Genomic DNA, 25,099 nt, shown 5'->3' with positions numbered 1-25,099 from the left:
TTCCGGCGATAAAAAGTCGTGAGCAAATCCCATGACCACGAACTCACTGTAAAATCTTTGTGGTTGACTGCAGCTATCCACTGCCTTCGCAGATCGAGTGATGCAGGAAACCAGTGCAGCGTAAACATATCACATCGGCAGTGCTCCTGCGGAGTGCTGTGTTGTGGGCACACTTCTGTCCCCAAAATCGTTCTCTCCGCTGGTTGTTCGTACACCCATACAAATCACAGTGCTGGCCTGTAGACTTCCGATTGGTGTATGCCATTATTTACGAGGGTAAGTCATTCGCGACGAAAATAAATACAAACGTCGACGGATATCTACCGCTTCACAATGCAAGGGCGAGGCAAGTCACAGTCCAGCCCAAACAGGCAACATTGATGCATACTCTCGACGCCAGAACGTCAGAAGCGCCCCCGTGAAAAGGTCTATACATGAGCCCGATGCAAGCGGGTCGGGAACGGGGGAGCCGGTTGTCGGGATAAGCCGGCCCGACCCGTCCGGGTTTACATGATCTCGCTTCTGTCGGGCAGAGATTGGCAGAAATCGCTGCTACACCGCGCGTCGAGCAAGTAAACCAGGCGCAAGCGGGAGAAGAGGAAAAGAAGCAATGCTCAACCGAACAGCTCACAATCCCGTCCCCGACCAGCAAGGAGGCAAGAAAGAGGTAGCCTGCCCGACGCGTCAGCGTATACATGCCCCTCGCCCAGCGGGTATGGTCGAGCCAACCCAACCCCTGCAGTCGGGCTGGCGGGACACCAACGGACGGTCGTCTAGCTCGACCCTCTAGGGTATACATGAGCCCGACATGCCTCCCCGACCCGACTTTGTCGGTCTCATGTAAACCCCCTGCATGATGTGGCGATGTCCCATCTGGTTCGAGCCATCTTCAATGGCGCCAACCAGGCGATGGTGCACACATCCTCAGCAGAACAAAGCCTGGTCTAAGCCAATACATCTTAATGGTCTTCGAGCGGCGCGTGCAGCAGCTCCTTTGAATTTACCGCCGCCTCCCTGAGAGCAATTAAGGAAGCAAGCTTCCACAGTGAAGTCACAATACGACGAGTGAAGCTGCTCCATTTCACCCCGCCGACCCATTCCATTGTCCAGAAGTATCCAGTCACAAAACGTAACCTTGCTGCAACGGAGGCGGCCAGGCGATAGGGCACCCACCTCCGCGCCGCCAAACTGGAGCCCGGAAGAACCACACCCTGGTCCCAGCCAGTATGCCTTAATGATCAAGGGGTGACACAAGCAGCATCTTTGAGTCAACAGTCTCTTCCCTAAGAACAGCTAAGGAAGCCATCTCCCGCTGCTCTGTCACAACATGACGGCGTGCCGCGGCTCCTGGTCCCCCCCCCCCCCCCCCCTCACCCTGGTCCATTGTTCAGAACACGGGTGCCGGAGATCAAAAGACGCCCGTTTCGGTTGCCGACAAAAGCGCTTGACTTCAAGTAACTTGTAGCAGACGCGGCTAAGGATCCGTACTCCTTTGTCCTGATGTCCCCACGCCTCGTCAACACGCCTCGGTCCGTGTCGCATTCTCGAAAAGCCACAGCCGGCTATCCAGCGGCCTTCTCCGAATGCGCGGACTCTCTGGGACGATATGGCCGATTGCTCGGGCATAGCAGTGCCAATTCCTGCCTATACCCTTTTTCAGCTCTATTTCCGGTTGCGTGACGTCACATCCTCTACGTCACACTAACTTCTTGTTTACCCATTTTAGTCTTTGGTACTTTCAAATTGCGTGTCAATCCCTTCTTATGCCCTTTTTCGACTATTTCCGGTTGCGTGACGTCACATCCACTACGGCACCTCTCTCTCCGCTTTCACTCCCACCTTCCTCTCTTCCTGTACGTCGCGGTTCAGGTGTCCACAGAACAAGTTTGACAGATACTGCAACTTTTCTTTCCTGTGAACCAGTTATTCCAATTTTATACCTAATTAACTTACGTACCTAAATATTTTTTCGGACACATTACATCATCCACTACTGATTGACACTACTCATTAACCTCTACCACTTCTCAATTACAACTGCTGCGGACACGATTTTGCGGACACGTTCTGCGGACAGAAATCTGTAAACATAGCGAAGTAACGCTTTCGCATTAATTCAGTTCAGTTCAGTTCGGGCGTTCAGTCGTGTCCGACTCTTCGTGACCCTATGGACCATGTCACGCCACGCTTTCCGGTCTCTCACTATCTTCTTAACATCACATAGCTTCATCTGCAATGCCTCGAGAATGCCATCTAATCATCGCGTTCGCTGCCTACCCCTTCTCCGGCGACCCTCAACCTTTCCCAACATCAAATCTTTCTCCAGCGACTCCTCTCTTCTCATCAGATGACCAAAGTAGCTGAGCTTTAACTTTAGAATTTGACCCTCCAATGAGCAGTCAGGGTTTATGGTTGACAATATCGACTGATTTGATCTTCTGGCAGTCCAAGGAACTCTTAAGAGTCTTCGCCAGCACCACAATTCAAACGCGTCAATTCTTCGGCGGTCAGCCTTTTTCACAGTCCAACTCTCGTATTAATAGAAATTAATAAAATGTTTTTTTATTTCTACCTATTGTTATATAATAGTGTCTCTTCCAAAAAATTTGTGATTTCTGCAAAACTAAAGGCCTTTCTTTCGTTTTGGACAAATTGAGCTATAAAATAAAAAGTTTGCTGAAAAACCCAGCCGGTTAGGTTACATCGGTAAGATTCTGTGTTTGAGGAGACCTGGAGGCCTTCGGTTCTAAATCTTAATATATCACTTGGGCAATGTTGTGAATCGCATGAAGCCCACAATGGTTCACTTGGTCATCTGTTGTTGACGCAATACGAAGAGCTTCAAGGTCCTGGGACAGTCGCCAGTGGCAAAGCAATTTATAGATTTCTATTGCAGTATGCAAATTGATATGACACTTGGATCTTCGTTGAAGCAAATAAAGTAACGCAAAACATGGGAGCAGGAACATAGAAACACACATGCACAAGTATGTAAAAGCTCAACTTACGTCTTCGATATGAAAGTTTCAAATATACCAGTCTTGGTGAAACATGGAGGTCACCAGCGAAATGTAAGCAGCTGTTCTGGAGGGCGTTTTGAAAATGCAACGCAATGTGAAGCACGCATGAACAAGAAGCAAACAGAGGGAAGGAAGGGTGAACTCTCGCATTGGTCTGGTCTTTAATGATGTATACGCATGCGAGAACAAACACACAAAAGATATATAAGTAGCTGACAAGGCAAGGCAGCCCATCATGTGGCTAACAACATTGAAGTTTCTTTTCTTTTTACATAACACAGTCGCTTGGATCACGTTTCGCCTCATTGGCGATAAGGAAGGCGAACAGGCCGTAGAACAGTGAATAAAGGCGAACAAGTTCAAACGAGATGTCATACCACGCTTCTTTCACTCTCGAAGCACAAAAGGACCAGCAGAGGAGAGTACAAGGCACCGCGTCGGTCCACAACACTGTCTCGCATGCAGCGTGATCGCACATTATGGGGCTTGAAGGGCGACCTGCGCTAAGGTCACTTAGGCTTTGGATGTCCAGTTACACGCTCGCGCACTATTAGACAGGCTGCTGCGCTGGCTGTGCACTTCAGACTTGGAGACGATAAAGTGGCCGACTTGAAAGCGAGGCATATAAAATTGGGAAGAGTGGATACTTACGAAGTCGAGCATCGAACTAATGCTGCTAAGAATCGTTCAGCTTCCTCCGTGGGTGCACAAGCGCTGCGCATATTTCACTCGTACAATAGCGAATAGTGAGATGAATAGGATGTCTATGTGCACTTGAGAAGTATGGAAACGTGGTCCTCCGCTCAATTCTTTTCCTACTGTATACTACGTACTAAGCCGCGCGCACAGTGAAGAATGTGCGGCATGGATCGGCGATGCCGTCCTGTGCCTGCAAATGGCACTGAATTGTGATCGGAGCCTTTGAACTTCCATGTTTCGCAGGCTGCAGGAGTTCGCGTATTCGTGGAAATAGTTTACAGAGGATCCTACGTCGTGGTTTGGCGAAAGACGTCCACCCAGCGGACAAAATGGAAAGCTCTGGCAAACTAGGTCCGCCAGAGTAACTTGAAGGCTCGCATAGGGCGTGCCTAAGAACATCTTCAAAAGATGAAAGAGGAAAAATTCGTCCCAAACGTTGTGCTATAACCACTGTCTGGGCTCCACTAGCTTGTCGCGTAAGTCACTGATATACTGCAAAATAAAGCCAGTTGCATCCCACAGCCCTTCTTGTGAAGGACTCCTCTCTACGATCATTGCAAGGGAGCCTTTGGACAGTAGAGACATGAAGCACACGTCACCACGTTCGTGGCGACAGAGGCCATCTCGGAGGTTTCCCACACAAAAAGGCATTGCACGCGGGCGTTCCAAGCGCTGAGGAAGTAGAACGAGTGCCCTGAAGATTCCAGTATGTCGCCTGTCCATGGAGGCGACATTAGCGGTGACGAAAGGCATGGCTCGACACCTTTCCTGGCTCTGGAAGAGGGTGCGCCCTGTTGATTAGCGAAGCTTCCGACGCCATGGAGCTTCACAACACAATCAGGTAACCATGAATGCTATTCCAGGCAGCGCGCAGGTTACCACGGCCTGTGTCTGGTCGTCGGAGCCATATCGGCATTCGCTTTCCGCGGAATGCACGCCCGGACTCAAATGGGGACCGCGCTCCTCGTCCACGTCCTTCGAGCTGCGGAGATGCAGCTGGGCTCTGGGTGATTCCTCGAGTCGGTCACACGCACTTCGGACAATGGCTGAAAGGCGTCACACGTTATGCGGGCCGTTGAGCGAGGAGGTGCCGTTGCTCATGTCGGTCGTGGCGGTCTCTTCCCGGGAGGAGGTGGTCTTGGTGGTGGACGTGGTACTGGGCTCCTCACAGCGCTGAACGCACGGTATGGCGAACAGCATGACACCGCCGAAGGCAATCATGGCCCCGGACACGAAGAAGCCGGGGTCGTAGGATCCCGTGAAGTCGTACAGCCAGCCTGCGCAAGGAGGGAGAGGTATGAGGCTGTGAATGAGAGGTTTGCGTGCCCGGACAGATTCGGATGTGCGCGTTTTATGCAGTCAGTTTGCTTTTGCACTGCTGCCATTTGAACACGGCTTTGTTACATGGGCTTCAGTCGTGATGTGTGTTTAATATTTTCCGAGAGGTAGCGAATAGGTGTAATAAAGCATGGGTGCATTCGTTGGTAGAAATGTTACAAGTATCAGCTGGCCCACAAGCTTAGAAAAAAAAACGGGAAAGAGACTAGAGAAACAACATTTGAATAATGATCGTATTCGCTGTAGGAACCTCTAGTGTTTGCGCGCTGTTTTCGCTGAAGGAGAAGATAGGCTTCAAGTATAGAATCCAACCTGCATTTTTCTATTTCTTAACATACGAAACACAATGATAGAACGGGTAATAACGCATGCTTCACAGTGTCACTCACAAGCGCGCTGTATCGCATGATCAAGCGGAGAAGTAAAGTAAATAAAAACTCCACGGGATATGAGAACGTATTCGCGAAGTCCCCAATGACAATGTGATGCCTTTTATTCCTGTCCTCCAAAAGAAAAGAGTGTTAGCAGCAAGAATGACGAGGCCATTTGCATAGCAAGGGAAGTATGTGCATGTGCAAGGGCGCCTCAGCATCGCTATCAGGGAAAAAGCTGTACCTAACATGCTGAATGGTTACTGCCAGTGTTTGGCAGTCTGACAATGCTGCCACGGTTCCAGACTGTGCTGATGACTGCATACATAACATAAGTTTCTAATAAGAGAGTAATGACTCATTCTTCTACTATAACTCTACGCCACTTTGGGGGATTCCTTAAATATCTGACCAATATAAGTTTCTCAAGTCAGCTTTGTCTGATCATTATGGACTGTTCCGTGTGCTTGTATTCTTTGTCTCGTGTCCTGAAATAAGCGACTGATATTGCAAAGCCGGTCACAGGAATTCGTTTTTCTGGAGCGCCGAGAAATGCTGCATTGTTTGAATTCTGAGAAATTATAACCTTGTTACCCCCCGACGGGACGGCTACAAATCTCGTTAAATGCAGGCTAGACAACTAGCTAATAATTAATCATTTTTTTCTAATGTCTGACATCACATACATTAGAGAGATTTATCATAGCGGTGACGTATTACCGTAGACGTATACCGGTCTACCCGGACGCCAGCTAAGAAAGCGCACTGGCGTGGGTGTAGCAAGGTGTGGCCACAGTGCATGTGCAGCCGGCGTCTGGTAAACCGGTATACGTCTACACTAACACGTCACTGCTATGATAAAAGCCTCCATTAATGCAGTAAAATTTGCATATCTTTAATCGTTCTTTTTTTTTTTTAAATGAGCGACCACCACTGACTAAATATCTTGATTATATGTATAGTTGGCGAGCGGTATCTTTCGGCGACCGTGGCTATTAAGAGTTCTTTTCTTCGCCTCTGATGGAACGTGTCAACAGGCTTGTATGGGCTCACCGGCAGCCCTCCCCACAGTCGCAATCAGCATGACATATACGGCCATGTGCTACGGTTCCCCGCTTCTTGCGCGCCGTATCGTGCCTTCGCGGAGTTCTTGCTTCATAAGCGACGCCCGGCAATTTAAACGGCACCTTGATGACTGGATGCACAAGGCACCATGGCTACAAGCGGTTTATACTGAGCTTACATAAGTGACAGGCCTCCTCTGTCCTCTCGACTGGTGCGCGGTCAGCAACGCTGACCAGGACCGAACCTCGTTGGTTTGACGGTCCGCCGAGGACCACAGCCAAGACGCATGCTCACATCATCAGCACTGCACGCCTGGTGCGGCACCATGACACAGCGTTTTTATTATTTAATTGACACTCTGATCCATGCATCGGGATTATAGAAGGGTGAGGGAAAATGACTGACCAAATTCAAAAAGCTTGCGTTGAGTCTTTAGGCATCATCATCATCAATATCAACCGGACTATACTCACTGCAGGGCGAAGGCCCCTTCTATATTCCTCCAATTAACCCGGTCCTGCGCTAGCTGCGCCCACTTGACCCCTAAATTATTAAATGTATCCGCCCACAAACTTTCTGCCGCCCCCAGCTATGTTTTCCTTCCCTTGGAATCCAATTTCTTGCCCTAAGCGACCATCGGTTGTTCTCCCTATGCACTAGCATGCCCTGTCCATGCCCATTTTTTTCTTCTTGATTTCCACCAGAATGTCAGAAACTGCAGTTAATTCTCTGACCCACTCTGTACGCTTCCTATCTCTTAACGTTATCCCTACCATTTTTCGTTCTATAGCCCTCTGCAGTGTCTTCCATTTAAGTACAACCCTTTTCGTTCGCCTCCACGTTTCAGCCGCAAAGGTGAGTACAGGTAAAATGCAACTGCTGTATACTTTCCTCTAGAGCGATACCGGTAGGCTGCTAGTCATAACCTGTGAGTGCTTTCCAAAAGCGCTATATACCAGTCTTATTCTCCTTGTTATTTCGCCTTCATGGTCCGGATCTGCGGTTACTACCTGTCCTAAGTAGGCATATTCGCCTACTACTTCCAGTGCTTCGCTACCTAACGTAAACTGCTGTTCCTTCCCAAGGTGATTGAACATTACCTTAGTCTTCTGCACATAAAGTTTCAAGCCAACCTTTCTACTTTTCCTGTCTAAGTCATCAATCATTCTTTGCAGTTCATCCCCTGAGTTACTTAGCAAGGCAAACTCATCAGCGAATAGAAGATTACTGAAGTATTTTCCATCTACCCTTATCCCTAACTGCCCCCATTCCAAATTATCTCTGAATACTTCTAAGCAAGCTATGAATAGTACAGGGGAGATCGTGTCTACTTGCCTAACACCCTTCTTTACAAGAATGTTATTACTTTATGCAGAACTATGCAGCCACCAGTACATCCACATACGGCACGCCTACACCCTGATTTCGCAATTCCTGCATGACCGCCGAGGTTTCAACTGAGTCAAATACTTTTTCGTATTCAATGAATGCTATGTATATAAGGGCTGGTTATATTCTGAACAATTTTCTATCACCTGGTTGATGGCATGGATCTGATCGATAGTAGAGTACACTTTCCAAAACCTGCCTGATCTTCTGCTTGATTGAAGTCTAAGGTTGTCCTGATTCTATCAGCGATTACCTTAGTAAATACCTTATACGTAACAGATAGTAATGTAATTTTTCAAGTTTTTATCGTCCCCTTTCTTAAGAATTAAGTTAATGTTTGCGTTCTTCCATGGTTCCAGTAACTCCAACGACAGCAGGCACTGCGTATACAGGGTGGTCAGTCTGTAGTTACCTGATCCTGCTTTCCCCCTTTTCATAGTTTCTAAAGCTTTCTTGACGTCTTCTTCGTCAATGGTGGAGCGTCTGACCGTTTTTCCCTAGTGCCAATCTCACTACTGTCCCGACTACTTCTTTGGCTACTGTACAAATCAGTATAGAACTCCTCGACTACGTTGACTATCTTGTCCATATTCGAGATTACATTGCCCGCCTTGTCTTTTAGCGCATACGTGTGATTTTTGTCCATGCCCAATTTCTTCTTCACCGCTTTAAGGCTTCCGCCGTTCTTTACAGCATGCTCAATTTTCTCCATGTTATACTTCCTTATATCGGGCACATTGCGCTTATTAATTAGCTTTGATACCTCTGCCAGTTTTATCTGGTCTGTTGTGTTGGAAGCTTTCAGACTTTGGTGTTTCTTAATCAAATCTTTCATCTCCTTATGCAGATTACCGGTATCCACTCTAACTATCCTACTGCTTCAACAGCGCACTCGGTAATGATATCTCTTAAATTATTGCTCATTGCTTCTATAGGTTAATGTCGTCATCCTCGGTTAGAGCTAAATATCTATTCTGCAGTGAGATACTGAACTCTTCTGATCTCCCCATCACCACTAATTCGTTCATGGACTTCTTACTAATCTGCTTCGTTCCGTATTGAGATTTAGACTAATTCCAGACCTTACCATCCTGTGGTCACTGCATCGCACTTTCCTTATTACCTCTGCATTCTGCATAATGGCAGGGTTAAAACACAGTATGAAGTCAATTTCCTTTTTAGTCTTCCCGATTGGATGTTTCCATGTCCTCTTCCGGTTCTTCCGTTTGCAAAAGAAAGTATTCATGATTTTTAAGTTATTGAGCTCTGCAAACTCAATTAGTAACTCCCCCCTACTTTTCCTAAAACCAATGCCATAGTCACCCACTGGCTTGTCTCCTGCCTGCTTTTTCCCTAACTTGGCATTGAAGTCATCCATTTGCACAGTATATACTGCGTCTTTCCTTTCCACATTGCCGATTTTACATCATCATAAAAGCTTTCACCTGCCTGGTCATCATGACTACATGTAAGTGCGTAGGCCTGTACGATCCTTAGTTTATACCGGTTATTAAGCTTAACTACGATGCCTGCGACGCTCTCATTAATGCTATAAAATTCCTCTATATCACCAGCTATATCTGTATTGACAAGGAAACCTACTTCTAGTTCTCGCCTCTCCGGTAAACCTCGATAACACAGTACATGGCCGTCCTTCAGTACAGTATATGCTTCATTCGGTCTTCTAACGTAACTAAGCCCAATGATATCCCATTTGATACCCTCTAGTTCCTATAATAGCGCTGCTAAACTAGCCTCACTAGCTAGGGTTCCAGCATTAAACGCTGCCAGGGTCAGTTTCGAATGGCGGCCTGTCCAGCGGAGCCAGAAATTCATAGCACCCCCCGCTGCGTCACAGGTCTGACCGCCGCCGTGGTCAATTGCTCCGCAGCCACCGGTGACATAGGGCCGGGGCTTTATAAAACTAATCATAGGATGCTGTGGCCAATTACTGCACCAGAGTGGCCAATCCTTGTTCTGGTGAGGGAGTGCTTTGACGGAGGTGTTCATCGGCATCAGGTAGTCCCCCAAACCTGTTTACGCAATTCCATCGACACACGGATTTTTTTTTAATCTGGTGGAGAATTGCGTGGGACCGGGATTTGAGCCACGGTCCTCTTGCATGCGAGGCGGATGTTCTACCTCTACGCCACCGCTCCCCTGTTGGATACATTGTTGTGTATTTTTACCAACGGGGAACATGGTGGATTCCAAAGCTAAAGCGACGCACCGTCTGTACCCTTACGCACAGCGTTCGAATAAGTGTGCACTAGATAACTGAAATTCACTAGCAGTACATGGTTGTCAGGTAGCTTTCCAGCCGACCTGGTTGTATGTCTGTTTATGTCAACTTGTCTGCAAGCGCTACCTGGAAACCAAGCAGCTATGAAGAGTGTCCTTCTGCTGGCAAAGCAGAGAGCTACTGAGCCTTCTACTAAGGATGACGAAGTCTGCACAAGAATACAGTTCTTATATAAACTGAGCACTTGGGGTAACAATGCCACAAGCTTCGTGAAAAAGGCTGCGGTAAGGAAGCTGGAGAGCTAATGGTCCGTGATGCAGGATTTCAGTGCAAAGAAGACAAGAGGCGAAGCACAAAGATGAGAAGACACACGGGCGTAGGTCTCACGCTGCAAGCCTGTATCGTGAAAACAACAACAACCGTGACACGCGTTCTTGTAACTAGGCTGAAACGAAACTTAAGTATAAAGGAAATGTTATAGCTAATACCCCCCAATCGAAAGAACCAATCAACTGCTTCAGTATCGCTCCGCAACTGGAGGCACACGGAAAATGGTGCGGCGCTGTTAAAATCTCGGAGTGGCAGCGGTCAGCTAGAGATGAACTTTCTATATTTTGCCTACGTGTGCTAAATCTGTACGTCGCCCTGCACTGTGAAACGTGCTGCCCTGTTTGTGCTGCAAGTATTTGCTGGGATTTGCAAGTATTTGCTGCAAGAGTCGAGTGAGGAGATATTATCGTTAAGCCTTTTGCCACTGTTCCCCGACAGTACTTATGCAATGTCAGAAGCACTAAGAAATAAACAAGGTTTTTACTTTCAGTGTCAGGTGCACGCACTTTGCACTGAGCTATCTTTAATGCTGTGAACATTTATTTTCTTTCATTGCATGCTGCAGCTGCCGAGCAATCAATCAATCAATCAATCAATCAATCAATCAATCAATCAATCAATAAGTTTATTTTCAACATCAACGGTGTCGAGGGGCCGCAGACAAGAAGCCTCATGATGAGGCTTGAAGGGTTGCGTGCTCCCATGCACATGGCAGCATTCAACAAACACAGGTACATGATAGTAGTGCATGATCGTAAAGTTCCATGTATGTGATAAATGATAGCTAATTCAAGAAAAATGCGAGACAAGTATTTGTTGACCATAATTAGTGTGCAGGCGCGGAATTTCCCAATGTTGAATTTGTTGAGTGCTACATGTCGATTGTTCAGGAGATAAATTTGCAATATTACCAAGCAAATTGTTATTTCATTTAATGCTTCACTCGTAACGCTTTGTTAAAGTTGTTCTGTAGATTTCAGGCAAACAAGCTAGATTTAGTTCCGTAAAGATATGTTTGTGTGGCTGTCATATGGAACATTCACGATTATCCGAACAGCCTTTTTCTGCGATCTGTGAAGTTTGGAGATGTTCGTGTTTGTGGTAGTACCACATGACAAATGACAGTAGTGTATATTTGAGAGAAATAAATATTTTTATAGTAAAATGATGCTTTTTGGCAGATAAAATCCCAGTTTGGGAAGGACGCCAGTTATACGGGAGATTTTTGAGATAACAAAATCAGTATGCTTCATGACATATGCTCTTCAAACAATACATCAAGGCATTTGACGACAAGTACAATGGGAATACTTGAACTGTTCAGTAGCAGTGAATCCTGTATGTCCACTTTGTGGTTTCTGGGCGTAAACAGGATAGCCTTAGCTTTATTAGTGCTGATAATAAGTCCATTCTATCTATTCCATTGTGCTAATGAACTGATAGTATAATTTGCCTTTAAAGAGAAGCCATTTAGCTTTGATGAACTGAGGAAGATGGCAGTACCGTCAGAGTACATCACAAAATTCACTGTGTTGTCAATAGTTACCAAATAATTTACATATATGCTGAACAACATGGACCTTAAGACACTGCCCTGGGGCACGCCAGCGTGAACTACAACAACCTGCTGCTGGCGGTGGAGTCACGCCGGCAACAGACGCGTGTCTATACATACGGGAGAGGAAGAGACCGCTTGCTCCGCCGATCACTTGCCCACCTTCCATTTACAGCAGACGTTCCACTTTGCCAACTACATACATAGCATTGCCTCTGAGAAGTATATAGTATAGGAGGCCCAACAAGAAAAAGTGTCACGGGGTCCACTCACCAGTCACCGGCGGTCCCACGAGGCAGGCCACACCTTCGAAGAGCAGCAGCAGGCCAAACGCATTGGTGAGCCGTTCCAGGCCCAGGATGTCCACCAGGATCACCGACGTTAGGCTAACGAAAGCGCCTGCATACGGTGGCGACACGATACAAATTACTATATTGCTTGAACGCGCTAAGTAAGAAAAGGAGAAAACGAAACAATGACTGACAACCGTTCTAGTGCTCAATAGCTTTGAGGGAAATTTTGTATCGTGCGGCTCAGTCGAAGACACATGGTGTGTTACTTGCTTTAAAAAGTGCAAATAATTGGTTATATGCAAGAAAGCAGAGCGCGCAATCTCCTCTGAGAAGAAATTGGTCATTTCATTTACGGGAAGCACTTTTGTATTTGCGGTATGTACCTACTTTTCCCAGTCGTGGAAAGGTAAATAGACACTCAGCGTAGGCGAAGTGGTAGCACGATACTAATGCAGCGTTTTAGTGCAAACTCGCATCCGTCAGAATGACACAGCTGATCTTAAAGGGAGGGAGGGGGGATAGTCAAGGGCGCTGGAAGTGGTTTCCGTTGCTTTCGTGGCTGTGGCTCCACAAACCCATATACTGTTGAAACATTCCAGGCTACAAATGCAATTATTGCAAACGTTGTTCTCTATGTAGCTCGTATGGGAGTCATAGGACTTGGTTTGGTTATGTGGTTTAACGTCCCAAAGAAACTAAGGCTGTCAGAGACGCTGTAGTGGAGGGCTCCGGAAATTTCGATCACATGAGGTTATTTAGCGTGCACTGACATCACACAGCACTCGGGCGCCTTGCTTTTGGCCTCCACCGAAAAGCGGCCACCGCAACCGGGATTCGATCCCACATTCTTGGATATAGCAGTCAGGCGCTCTTACCACTATGCTACAGCGGCGGGGCGGAAGCCACTGGGAACATACGAACTAATACGGATGACTCATTTGTCATAGTCATACGCAGCCATCGTAATGAAATCGGTGAAACGACAGAAACGCAGAAAGCAGGCGGAAATGATGGAAAGCACATCGAACCAAGACAGACGCACCCGATGTGGCTCCGAAGATGACGCAGTAGACGGCCATGGCGGCACCGCTGCGTGCGGCGTAGCTGAAGGCGGTGGCGAGGCCGCACAGCGTCAGGTTAGCATTGTACAGCCAAAGTCGATTCACGCACGACTTGTCGCTCAGGTATCCCAGGAGCACGCGGCCCAGCGTGTTGGAGAGGCCGATGCAGGAGAGCAGCAGGCTGGCGGTCTCTTCGGGCACGTGCAGGTCTTCGACGGCGCGGTCCTTGGTGTACACGTAGGGCACGTTGAAGCCCACGCTGGTGAACAGGTTTGAGGCGGCGAACAGCAGAAACACGGGTGACCGGAGCAACGTGAAGTTGACCATCTCGCGCAGCGCCGCCTCCACCTCACTCGAGCAGAGGAACCTGCAGCAGGGCGAGACACTGTGTGAGGAGCAGGTTTTAATCCAAATCTCAGGATGTGAGCCGTACACAGACCAAATGAATTGCAGGATCAGTTGGCTCACGGCTCCCACTGAAGGGACCAGCGAATTGTTAAGGCTCAGGTGAAATCATGGTGCACGCCCTTTGTCAAAAGTTAAGAGCCCCGAGAGTTTGTTGCTGGGTCGTGTAGCGGGGCTCCTCCAGCATTTGTGGAAGTATAACCCGTCAGAGGGAGACTGCAACAAGAATTTGTAGTCTTCAAGAGATTTGCAGCATTGTTGACGTGGTGCTAGTTGCACAATGTACTTCAGAAGTAAACCTCTTGGACTACGAACTTACGATAAAGGGTGTACTGCTTCCTTCTGAATGATTCTATATGTCTTCCTGCATCGTGTTTTCTATAAATCATCATCATCATCATCAGCGTGACTATACCCACTCCAGGGCGAAGGCCTCTCCCATATTTCTCCACTTAACCCAGTTCTGTGCTAGCTGCATCCACTTGACCCCTGCGAACTTCTTAATCTCATCCGCCCACCTAACTTTCTGCCGCCCCCTGCTACGCTTTCCTTCCCTTGAAATCTACTTTGTTACCCTAAACGACCATCGGTTATCCTCTCTTCGCACTACATGTCCTGCCCATGTCCATTTCTTCTTCTTAATTTCCACTAGAATGTCGGTAACTTGAGTTATTTCTCTGACCCACTCTGCACGCTTCCCATCTCTTAATGTTACCCCTACCATTTTTCGTTCCATAGCCCTCTGGGTTGTCCTCAACTTAAGTAGAACTCTCTTGGTTAGCCTCCACCTTTCAGCGCCATAGTACAGGTAAGATGCAACTGTTATATACTTTCCTCTTTAGCGATACCTGTAAGCTGCTAGTCATAATCTGCGAGTGCTTGCTAAATGCGCCCCATCCCAATCTTATTCTTCTTGTTATTTCCTTTTCATGGTCCGGATCTGCGGTTACTACCTGTCCTAAGTAGACATATTCGCCTACTACTTCCAGTACTTCGCTACCTAATGTAAACTGCTGTTCCTTCCCGAAGCTGTTGAACATTACCTTAGTCTTCTGCATATTGATTTTCAAGCCTACCCTACTTTTTCTGTCTAGGTCATCAATCATTATTTGCAGTTCATCCCCCGAGTTGCTTAGCAAGGCAATGTCATCAGCAAATCGCAGATTACTGAGGTATTCTCCATCTACCCTTATCCCTAACTGCTGCCATTCCAAGTGTCTTATTACTTCCTCTAAGCAAGCTGTGAATAGTACTGGGGAGATTGTGTCTCCTTGCCTAACACCTTTCTTTATGGGAGTTTTGTTACTTTCTTTATGCAGAACTATGGTTGCTGTGCAGCCACTATATATATCTTCCAGCACTTTCACGTACGGCTCGTCTACCCCCTGATTTCGCAATGCCTGCATCACCGCCGAGGTTTCAACTGAGTCAAATGCTTTTTCGTAATCAATGAACGCTATGTATCAGGGCTGGTTATATTCCGAGCATTTTTCTATCACCTGATTTATGGTATGGATATGATCGATAGTAGAGTACCGTTTCCGAAACCCTGCTTGATCCTTTGCTTGATTGAAGTCTAAGGTTGTCCTGATTATATTAGCGATTGCCTTAGTAAATACCTTGTACGTAACAGACAGTAAGCTGATTGGTCTGTAATTTTTAGTCTTGACTGGTCTGTAATTTGGCCTAGCTCCGCTGGACAGGCCGCCATTGGAATCTGACCCTGGCAACGTTTATTGCTAGAACCCTAGCTAGTGAAGCTAGTTTAGCAGTGCAGTTAGAGGAACTAGAGGGCATGAAATGGGATGTCATAGGGCTTATAAAGGTTAGGAGGCCGAATGAGGCATATACTGTACTGAAGGATGGGCATGTACTGTGTTATCGAGGTTTACCAGAGAGACGACAACTAGGAGTAGGTTTCGTTGTCATTAAGTATATAGCGGGTAATATAGATGAATTCTATAGTATTCATGAGAGGGTTGCAGGCATCGTAATTAGGCTTAATAAGCGGTATAAACTGAAGGTTGTACAAGCCTATGCACCTACATGTAGTTATGATGACCAGGCAGTTGAAAGCTTCTACGAAGATGTAGAGTCGGCAATGCGAAAAGTAAAGACGCAGTATACTGTACTAATGGGCGACTTCAACGCCAAGGTAGGGAAAAAGCAGGCAGGAGACAAGGCAGTAGGTGACTATGGCATTGGTTCTAGGAATAGCAGGGGGAGTTACTAGTTGAGTTTGCAGAGCGCAATAACTTACGAATCATGAATACCTTCTTCAGCAAACGGAAGAACCGGAAATGGACATGGAAAAGTCCTAACGGTGAGACTAAAAATGAAATCGACTTCGTAATGTGTTCAACCCCCGCCATTATGCAAGATGTAGAGGTAATCGGGAAAGTGCGATGAAGGGACCACAGGATGGTGAGGTCCCGTATTAGCCCAAATCTGAAGAAGGAACGCAACAGATTGGTAAGAAAGAAACCCATCAACGAATTAGCGGTGAGGGGGACGGCAGAAGAGTTCAGGATCTCGCTACAGAATAGGTATTCAGCTCTGACCGAGGATGGCGACATTACCCTAGAGGCAAGGAACAATAATTTCAGAGATATAATTACTGAGTGCGCGGTAGAAGTAGGCGGTAGGATAGTTAGAAAGGATACCGGTAAGCTAAGGAGACTAAAGATTTGATTATGAAAGCTTCCAATCCAACAGACCAGATCGAATTGGCCGAGATATCGAAGCTAATCAATAAGCGCAAGGTGGCCGATGTAAGGAAGTAGAACATGGAAAAAATTGAGCATACTGTAAAGAACGGGGAAAGCCTTAAAGCGGTAAAGAATAAATTGGGCATAGGCAAAAACCAGATGTTGCGATAAGGGACAAGGCGGGCAACGTCATCACTAATATGGTCAAGATAGTCAAAGCAGCCGAGGATTTCTACACAGATCTCTACAGTAGCCAAAGTAGTCAGGACCGTAATGAGATTGGCGGTAGAGAAAAACAGTCAGACGTTCCACCAGTGACGAAGGACGAGGTCAAGAAAGCACTAGAAACTATGAAAAGGGGGAAATCAGCTGGAGAGGATCAGATAACTACAGATTTGCTGAAGGACGGGCGGGGGGGGGGGGGGGGGGGGGGATATATCGTGCTAGAAAAACTGGCCACCCTGTATACGCAGTGCCTGGTGTCATCGACGGTACCGGAACCGTGGAAGAATGCCAACATTATCCTCATTCATAAGAAAGAAGACTTTAAGGACCTTTCTATAAATATGATGCCTTAAATGTCAAGAGCCTAGCCTAACCTAATAATTAAAGCTGCAACTGTTACACAAATGTAATGCATCCGACATTATTTATTTCTCAGAACCTCAGAACATGACAGAAAGTGTCGCGAACAGGGCACGCCAGCGCCACAGATGAGTAGGCGCGGATGTTCAAAGGCCGTGCGCTACTGCGGCATGTAGCACTAATTTCTCGCGCAGTGTCAAATTCCAGGAGCGCACGAAAGCAAAGCTACCTATACGAAAATATGGTCTTTTTTGCCAATGCTCCGTGCTGCTCTCTGGATAAGCCTTTTGCGCACCTTGAGCAGCTAAACAGTTGGTGGATCAGCGCGAGTTTTTAACATTCGATTCTTTAGCCGGCGACAGTTTGCAGCCTGGGAATTACCTCTGAATGCGGCTGCGTTCGTCCGACGGGGGCACCGTGACGGACTTGATGGTTCGCAGCGAGGTGACGCTCAGCTCTCGCGACAGGACGGAGGACGAGCCTCGGTACTCGGGTGGCAGGTTCATCAGGCTCCCGCTGTAGAAGATGTCCTTGCGCACCAGGAGGCTGCGGGCGTGCGGGCTCGGAGGCGTCGAGCCAGCGATGTGCAGGCACGACATGGCCTCCTCCTCGTTGGGCAGCAGCGCAGACCAGCGGGTGCGCCGAGGCTCCACCTGCTCGATGGTGCCCGTGGACAGGGACAGCTCGCGGGACGCCGAGCACGAGCTCAGTCGGCCAGGCCTGCGGAGAGGAAGGGCCACGCAGGCGGCGAAAATTTCGTCTAAGCATCCGAAGACTCACGAAAACATGCCAGGCCGAGTTGACTGCTTGGATACGAAACTTGAGTATTAAATAATGAGCAGTAGGGAAAGTTGGTTTCCAAATTTATTAATGGGCAATGTAGCACGCTATACTATACCTGACTCGAAATAAGAGGGAGCCCAAAAGACCACAACGACAGCCATAATGATTTGATGCGCCGGTTGTCGTGCGGTCAGGTCAGCCTTGTTGACCGAAGACTTGCAATGTCGCTAGCATGCCTGCTTAGCTGCTGAATTACTCTGAGAAATAATGAGTCGTTATTGCATTTATAGTTTACCAGAAAATAATTACTTTTTATAATCTGTGGTGTCTTTTTTGCAATGCATCGTCCGCAGTAGCTTTGTTGTGAGCCCTAATGTCAACGGCATTTGTGCCACACGGCGCGAGGCGAGAAACGAGGGCATTATGAGCTCCGACGATCCGATCTCTCGCTGCCAAATAATTAGAGTTCGAGCCCACGGCGAGGCACATGGAGGTGCTCCCTATGCGCCCTCTTTTAGACGCCTGACATGAGGTGCGCCGTGGGTGTGCCGCTAAGCGCGTGCGCATCGCGTTGGGTCGCCACAAACGGGCAGCACATATAGTCAGACAAAGCGCACCGCTAGCGTGGGTACAGCATGCTCCTGGATTACAAGAAGCCCATATGTTGGCACCATGCCTTGCGCATCGAATTAGTAGTAGTAATAGTAAATGGTTATTTTATTGGAAAAATTATAAAAAAAGGAAGTGAAAAGATGTTAGACAGCCTCGGTATCTGCTATCAAATCTCCAGAAGCCCCTAAACTGACGCTGCGGAAAGCGATTGTGAGGAACAGGAAAGAAGTAAAGTGGTGAGAGACAGGAATAAAGGGCAGGGTAGGTTGAAGTGCCCATAAAAAGCTATTCACTAAGGTTATAAAACGCGCACGAGCGATGGGTATCATATCAATCATCTCTGCAGCGCAAAAATATATATCCTAGCTTTATTCGCATCGAAAGTGTAGGCGATCGAAAATGATGCGCCTCCTGTCTTCCCTCAACTCAACCCACACCAGCGCGCAAGAAAAAAGTAGCGACGGCGCCCAACCACGTCCCGTCACGCCCGCGTGACTTGGGAGCGTCCAATGAGCGGGCGCGCCCAGCAGCCCCGCTGACGTTAGTGGGGAGGTCGCAGTAGCATTTCAGGGACCCTTTAAAATAAAATAAAAGTACATATACTATTATGCAAATAATACGGTAGAATGCTTTCAACAGTCGAATATTGAGAACCGCCCGCATACATTGAAGCACTCGGAACCACGCGCGGGCCTCCACAATAGTAGCTGCGCATCTCCATAATCTATTTCTCGATCGCCTTCGAGTTCGATATATCCGGAAACAACTGCAATAAAATAAAATAATAAAACCTACTTTTCAGTAACTGTAGACGTAAGCCTTGCACAACGGTACTTTTTAAAGAATTTACAACATTTATTATGCCCCCTTACTCCTCATGAACTCACTCAGTAATAATATTATTTCTTTAACTATTCAAAATCGGTTACAAAGTGGCTTTTGACGAGAACTTTACTATTTGAAGCATTTATTGACGTTTACGCTTACGCAGTGACAACTTCCACACCCCGATGTTTTTTTTCTTTTTCCAAAGGCTTTACATTAGCAGTAGAGATGTGCATGAGGCGTTAAACGGGCTCAGTTAAAACAAACCATATTATTTTCGTGGTTGAAAGATATATACTTCAAGGTCGAATGTCAGCCAGCTGAGTTCTTTAAGCGCACTTATTTCGCACAGCACATGGCCAGATCCAACGAAACGTGACCTCCGCAATTTCCATCGAGGATTGATTCCGAAACCTTAGGATCAACACAGCGCCACAGCCAGTAAAAGGCACAAAGGGGCCGTGCTTACTACTAGTATACTTCTTCAAGGACCACTGGGAATAATTAGTCCATCATGGGTCTTACTTTGAAAAGCGCCGTCGCGGTTCGTTCGTGGCAACGCGTTCGGCTGCCAATGTCAAGGTCGCGGGTCGAATCCCGGCCGCGGCGGTCTACAGTTATGCGAAATGCAAATGCACCGGCGCGCTGTGCGCTGTCGATACCCATGGTATGACTTCAGGTGGTCGAAAGCAATTCGGATCTTTTTATTACGGTGTCCCCCATAGACTCTGTGGGATTCTGGGATGTTAAACGTCATCCACAACGCACCACATATCTTTGCGAGCTTTACAGCTTGGCGTTGCGAGAAAAACTAGAATGGGAAGTTTTAAATTGGCAAGTTGTGTTAAAGCCGAGGTGATATAAACACCACCTTACCCTCCTTCCAGAATTTTTTTTCTACCATTTTACCCAACTACGATATAGCAATAAGTCGAATACCACTGCGCATTTTAAATCGAGCGATTTATGTACGACGAACTGCGTGGAAAGACTGTGCGGGTACTTGCATGCAACACGGAATGCGCTCGTTCGTTTACAAGGATGTAGTTCTGAGTATGACGTGCAGCATTCATGAGGTAAAATCTTGCCTCTCCGTTCAGTGACAGGACAGCACTGGGAGATGCTACTCACGCGGCGTGGTACGCATTTCCGTTGATCTCCCTGGGCGGCGCCCTCTCGTGGCGGACGACGGCGGGCAGCGGGCGCAGCAGGGCACCGAACACACAGCAGTTAAGCACCATGCCGGCGGTGCAGAGAAGTGCCCCCTGCCAGCCGTAGACGTGCACCAGCCACTCGATGAAGGGCGCCAAGGCGAACGTGCCGAAGCCGGAGCCACACACCGCGATGCCCGTGGCGAAGGCGCGCCGCTTCTCGAAGTACATGGTCACCGACACGATGGCCGGAAGGTACATGAGACCGAAGCCCGCACCTGCGCAGTCGAGGGTCCTTGAGCGCTGCCACGGAGATGCCCTGCCAGCGTTGCCTAGAGACAAGTTTTACAGCTCTTAGCTTTCATTACTTTTGTGCCATTGCCGCCGTCATCGTCCACACAGAAGATACATTTATTTGACAAACTTTTGCAGCCCAGGTGATTTGCTTCAGAGCCACACCGCATGACACATAGTGGGCCCCCAGCATTCTAAATTTTCGGAAGGAAAAAACGCGTAAGAATTCGAGGAATGTTAAAGCTCCACTACACGGCTCAGAAGCAAGCCCCATGTCCCTCAAATATTTTATAAAGGCTGCACATCCTCCGGAAAGAGCAGCTTCGCGCACCCACAGATAAAAAGTCCATCGCCAACCTACCATCCCAGCATCCCCAGCTTGTAATGGCTTAGCGACTTATATACCTTTACCTGTTTTTCGCTCTTCAATTTTATGTTGTTGAGGAACGCAGCAGCTGAACCTCTGTTGGTCGCTGCTGAGTGTTCGTAACACCGTTCGTCGGAAGAAGAGCCGAAGAAAGTACACTGCGCAAACCTGTAACGCCGTCCGGTGATGCTCTAATATAGAAAGTGCCAGCCGCGATGGCTCGCCTGTCAAGCTATAGGAGAGGGCCAAGAAGCTGAAAGGGCGGTGTGGCGTGTTCCTGTCTGAAAGGTTCCTTATTGTCACACCACGGCTAACGCTCGAATATCTACGTTAAGCACTCGAAGCGACTCTGAATTTTCTCTTTTGCTGCCCACAATGCCATGCAGCCGGATATTATTCACACTCAGTGTTGTACCCCGCATTACTGAGCAAGAGGAGCATATAGCTTCGGAAGGCGTAAAGGCGATTACTGCGTTCGTGTTTCCGCTTGCTTGATGCATGGGAAGGGATGGAGCGTGCACACCCATCTCGCTGACAACGTTACGAATAACGTTGCTCGCTGCTGGGTGCTCGCAACACCGTTCTTCGGAAGGAGAACCGAAGAGAATATACTGCGCACTACTTTGAAGCACGCAGGCCTGCCGACTATTGTAGGCACAACCCCGGTGACTTCACTTTGCTATAATTAAAGGCACTTTCCCTTGTATTCATAGATTATCCATTTAGGACAACGGAAGCAGCTAAACAGTGCTCCCTTATGCTGCTGCTTCCTCGACACCACACACGTGGGCCGCTGGTGGTTCCACATGTTGCCGCGCGAGAATGTACGGGTGAGCAAATTAAGTTGTGCCGACAAATCACTGCTGTTCTAAGGCGAAATCCTTAATTGGCTTATAGTGAAAATATCTCGTCCACGAGTTCTGTCCTCGCGATCTGTCCGCGAGATGTGTCTGTGAGAAATCCTGCGGAATATCGGCGGGGCTCTGTTTAACCTTTAAGAAAAAAATCATCCTCCACCGGGAATCGTGCTCTTACCCCTCCGATTACAAGCCGAGCGCGCTAACCGACTACTCCACGCCGGGCACGCGAGAAACGTATCTTAGTTCTCCTTGTCCTGTTCTCCATGGAAACGTAGGGGCGCGACGATGACGCCTTCACCTCCAGGGGAGAGCGTGGCGCACAATGAAGACCAAGCGGCGCAAAAGCGCGCACCATCTCCATCGAGTGGAGCTACTCACCTCAAATCCGACACGGAAGAAGCCGCTGTCCTACACTGTGTGGTCCGCGCAGTTCTGTCAAATTAACACTACAGTGGCACCAGCCCCAAGGGATTTCACCTTACTGTTCTTATGAGTTCTTAAGTGCCTCAATACCTTTTGACGCTGGGAGTTTGACACGAATGTCTCGAATCTTCGTATCGAAGCTCGAGGAATTGTCTCGAGCACTCGTCTGCAGACACAAGAGGTGAAGAGAGTGATTTCTGAGCTCGTTGTGACCTATAATTGTGAAAGAAGCAGCACAACAGAGAGCTTTGCTGAGTTACTTTTGTTTGCTATTGAGAAGCAAGTTATTTATTAAGCCCTGCATAATCAATATAACTAAGTAAGAATTTGGGGGACACTTGAGCTCTTCCTTTTAGAGCATGATGAGACAGCATACATGGCCTACACTGCTTGTCAGTTTTTAAACGCTGTCAGTTAAATACCACCATCAGTTCTTAAAGGAATACCCTTAGCACACTACCCGCAGTTACTTGTTCATTTCGAACATATGGTTCTCCTGTTGATATGGTCCTAATATTGTTACCCAAATTTTAATTTGTTTTTCTGTAAAAAAAAATGCTTTCAGATCAGTGACGCAAGATTACGCTTTGCGAAATTCCGATTACATTATTGCGTTCGTCATGCGCCGTAACCTATTAATCTGGCACTAGGAATGCCGTCTTGATTAGAGCGAGGAGGATGCTCGTGAAAGCTTAACTATATTAGTTTAAGTGGTTTTTTGTAGCCAAAATGTTGCGGAGATTGAATTGCTGTAGAAGACAGAGAAAGATGAAGATGCTTTGAAAGGAAACCTGAGCGCGTAAGCCAACGTTCCGACCAAAGGGCGTTCGTCTTCGTACGGGCCCAGACGACGACGAGTGGTCGAAACGTCGGCTAACGCACTAAGTCTGTCTACTAATTGAGGTATGCTAGATATTTTTCGCTCACAGTGCCGACGCACAGTTTTTCACTGAGCCTGAATGCAGTCGTGTTAAGAAGAGAGATCAACGCATCACTAAGCTGATCTTCCCCCTTTTTTGAAAGTTGGGGCTTTAGCGCGCTTTGTGAGAGTGTCCTTGCAGACAACTCGCGGCTTCACGGTACGGCTTCCAGCACACACGGCAGCCTGCACACGTATACGCACCTGTGAAGAGGCCGACGGTGAAGAAGAGGTAGGTGACATTGGGCGCCACTACGCTGACCGCGAGCCCTGCGGTGGCCATGAGAGAGCCGGCGATGGTCACCGCCCGGCAGCCGTACTTGGTCGTCAGGCCGCTCGCCACGGGACCTGCGAATGGGTGCCTGGTCTACTACTGCACTAGACAAGCTCGAATAATTCTGGCGCACTAGTGTGTAGCGCTGTTCGCTGAGCCAAAGGCATTCGCTAGGAGCTGACTAGCGGTGTACAACATAGCTGGCCAAGATGGCGGCCTGGAGGGCGTCTGAATTCCGACCTGCCATGATTTCGGTTGTAACAGCAAGAAAAACAAAACGCGTCCGTACTGATGCTATGATGCGCACAAAAAGTTTGCAAAAAAATGTTTTTAAGAAGAAAGAGCTTGTAGCGTATTTCACCATTTTATAAATCGCTCGCACTGCTAAGCGAGACAGAGCTTTGGAATCAGGTTATCGGAACGCAGGGAAACTATTGAAACAGGGAGAAAACAGGAGAGGACACGCCCTACACTTGCACTTAGATGAAACGTCACTGCTTACACCTTGGGCCTCACAAACATAAATTGGCCAGAGCGTTCCTCCCTTTCGCAGCTGACTGAATCCCGACGGCTGCCAGGTGCTCAGAGGACGGGAACAGCGCGTTTGTCGGGGTTTGTCTGCTGAAGTCTCTTTTGTGGAATACACATCCGCAGTGTCTTTCTGACACGCACCTTTACAGTACAGAGTACGTCGAGTGCTATAAGAGGCCGCATGTTTCTTCTTCACATCCCACACAGAGGCCTTATTGGAGTAGGCGTCATTTAACCTGCATCTTCGAAACGAGACAATAAACCATCAATTTGACGCTTATCTGCAACAATGAGGCTGTAGTTGCGATAGTTGCAAGGACTGTAGTTATCGCCCTACGCCACGCTATAGCGTGATGAAAGGAAAGTGAAGAAAAAAAGCGCACAGAGCCGCTACGTCACTGGCCGCTTAAGCCGTCCTCCTCTTGCACTTCTTGCCTGCGACTGTCAGGATAGGGAGTAACTCTATGTCAGGATCTCCTCGAGCGCCATCTGCGCTGCTGCTCCGTCTGCCATGCGACGTGGCACTGCTGAGCAGGCCTTGTTTCTCGAGTAATTTGACTACGTCAGATCACCGTAAAATACTGAGCAAGCAGCTAAAAAGAAAATAAAATGTAATAACGAAACATTGCGGGATGTGCGCTTGCTAGGTCGAGGCGTAAACATCGAGAACGGCCTCATGGACGAGTGTGGCCTTGCTTGGTCCGGAGACCGATCAGGTGGCTCTCGCTTGGTCCAAGGACCGATCTTTAAATTCGAAATGGAAGAGTGGGCTCGGCGGTTGCGTTCTGTGGCGCGTACACATAAAAAAATTGAAAGGACGAATTCAAACATTATATAGAAAGATATGAAAAACCGACTAATCTTCGTCACTGACTCCATGGAAATACTTTTTCGGGTTCGGATAAACCACAGGATCCAAGCATCCGTCGGTAAGAGCGGCGCGATTGTTCGGCATGTATGACGGCATCCTCCGCTATTGCCGCCTACGCCCTGAATCCG

At 47.8% G+C, this 25,099-nt stretch overlaps 1 protein-coding gene across 3 annotated transcripts in view; it reads right to left on the bottom strand.

Moving 5' to 3' along the window:
* Positions 1–2,536: 2,536 nt before the first annotated feature.
* The window catches only part of LOC146201075 (monocarboxylate transporter 12-B-like), a 109,669-nt gene continuing 87,106 nt past the window's right edge, over positions 2,537–25,099 (bottom strand). For all 3 annotated transcript variants that reach the window (XM_084595619.1, XM_084595620.1, XM_084595622.1), the window contains 6 exons: positions 23,500–23,643; positions 20,413–20,710; positions 17,443–17,781; positions 13,345–13,730; positions 12,283–12,408; positions 2,537–4,996 (listed from right to left, as the gene is read on the bottom strand). In XM_084595619.1, coding sequence (XP_084451745.1) covers positions 4,776–4,996; positions 12,283–12,408; positions 13,345–13,730; positions 17,443–17,781; positions 20,413–20,710; positions 23,500–23,643 — 1,514 coding nt within the window. In that variant the 3' untranslated portion in view covers positions 2,537–4,775. The remainder of the gene's footprint in view (positions 4,997–12,282; positions 12,409–13,344; positions 13,731–17,442; positions 17,782–20,412; positions 20,711–23,499; positions 23,644–25,099) is intronic.

This window comes from Amblyomma maculatum, chromosome 2, assembly GCF_055883805.1.
Source record: "Amblyomma maculatum isolate TAMU_Amacu chromosome 2, ASM5588380v1, whole genome shotgun sequence".
Lineage (NCBI taxonomy): Eukaryota > Metazoa > Arthropoda > Arachnida > Ixodida > Ixodidae > Amblyomma > Amblyomma maculatum.
The sequence above is the reverse complement of the archived record's forward strand: the minus strand, read 5'-3'. Positions and strand labels throughout refer to the sequence as shown.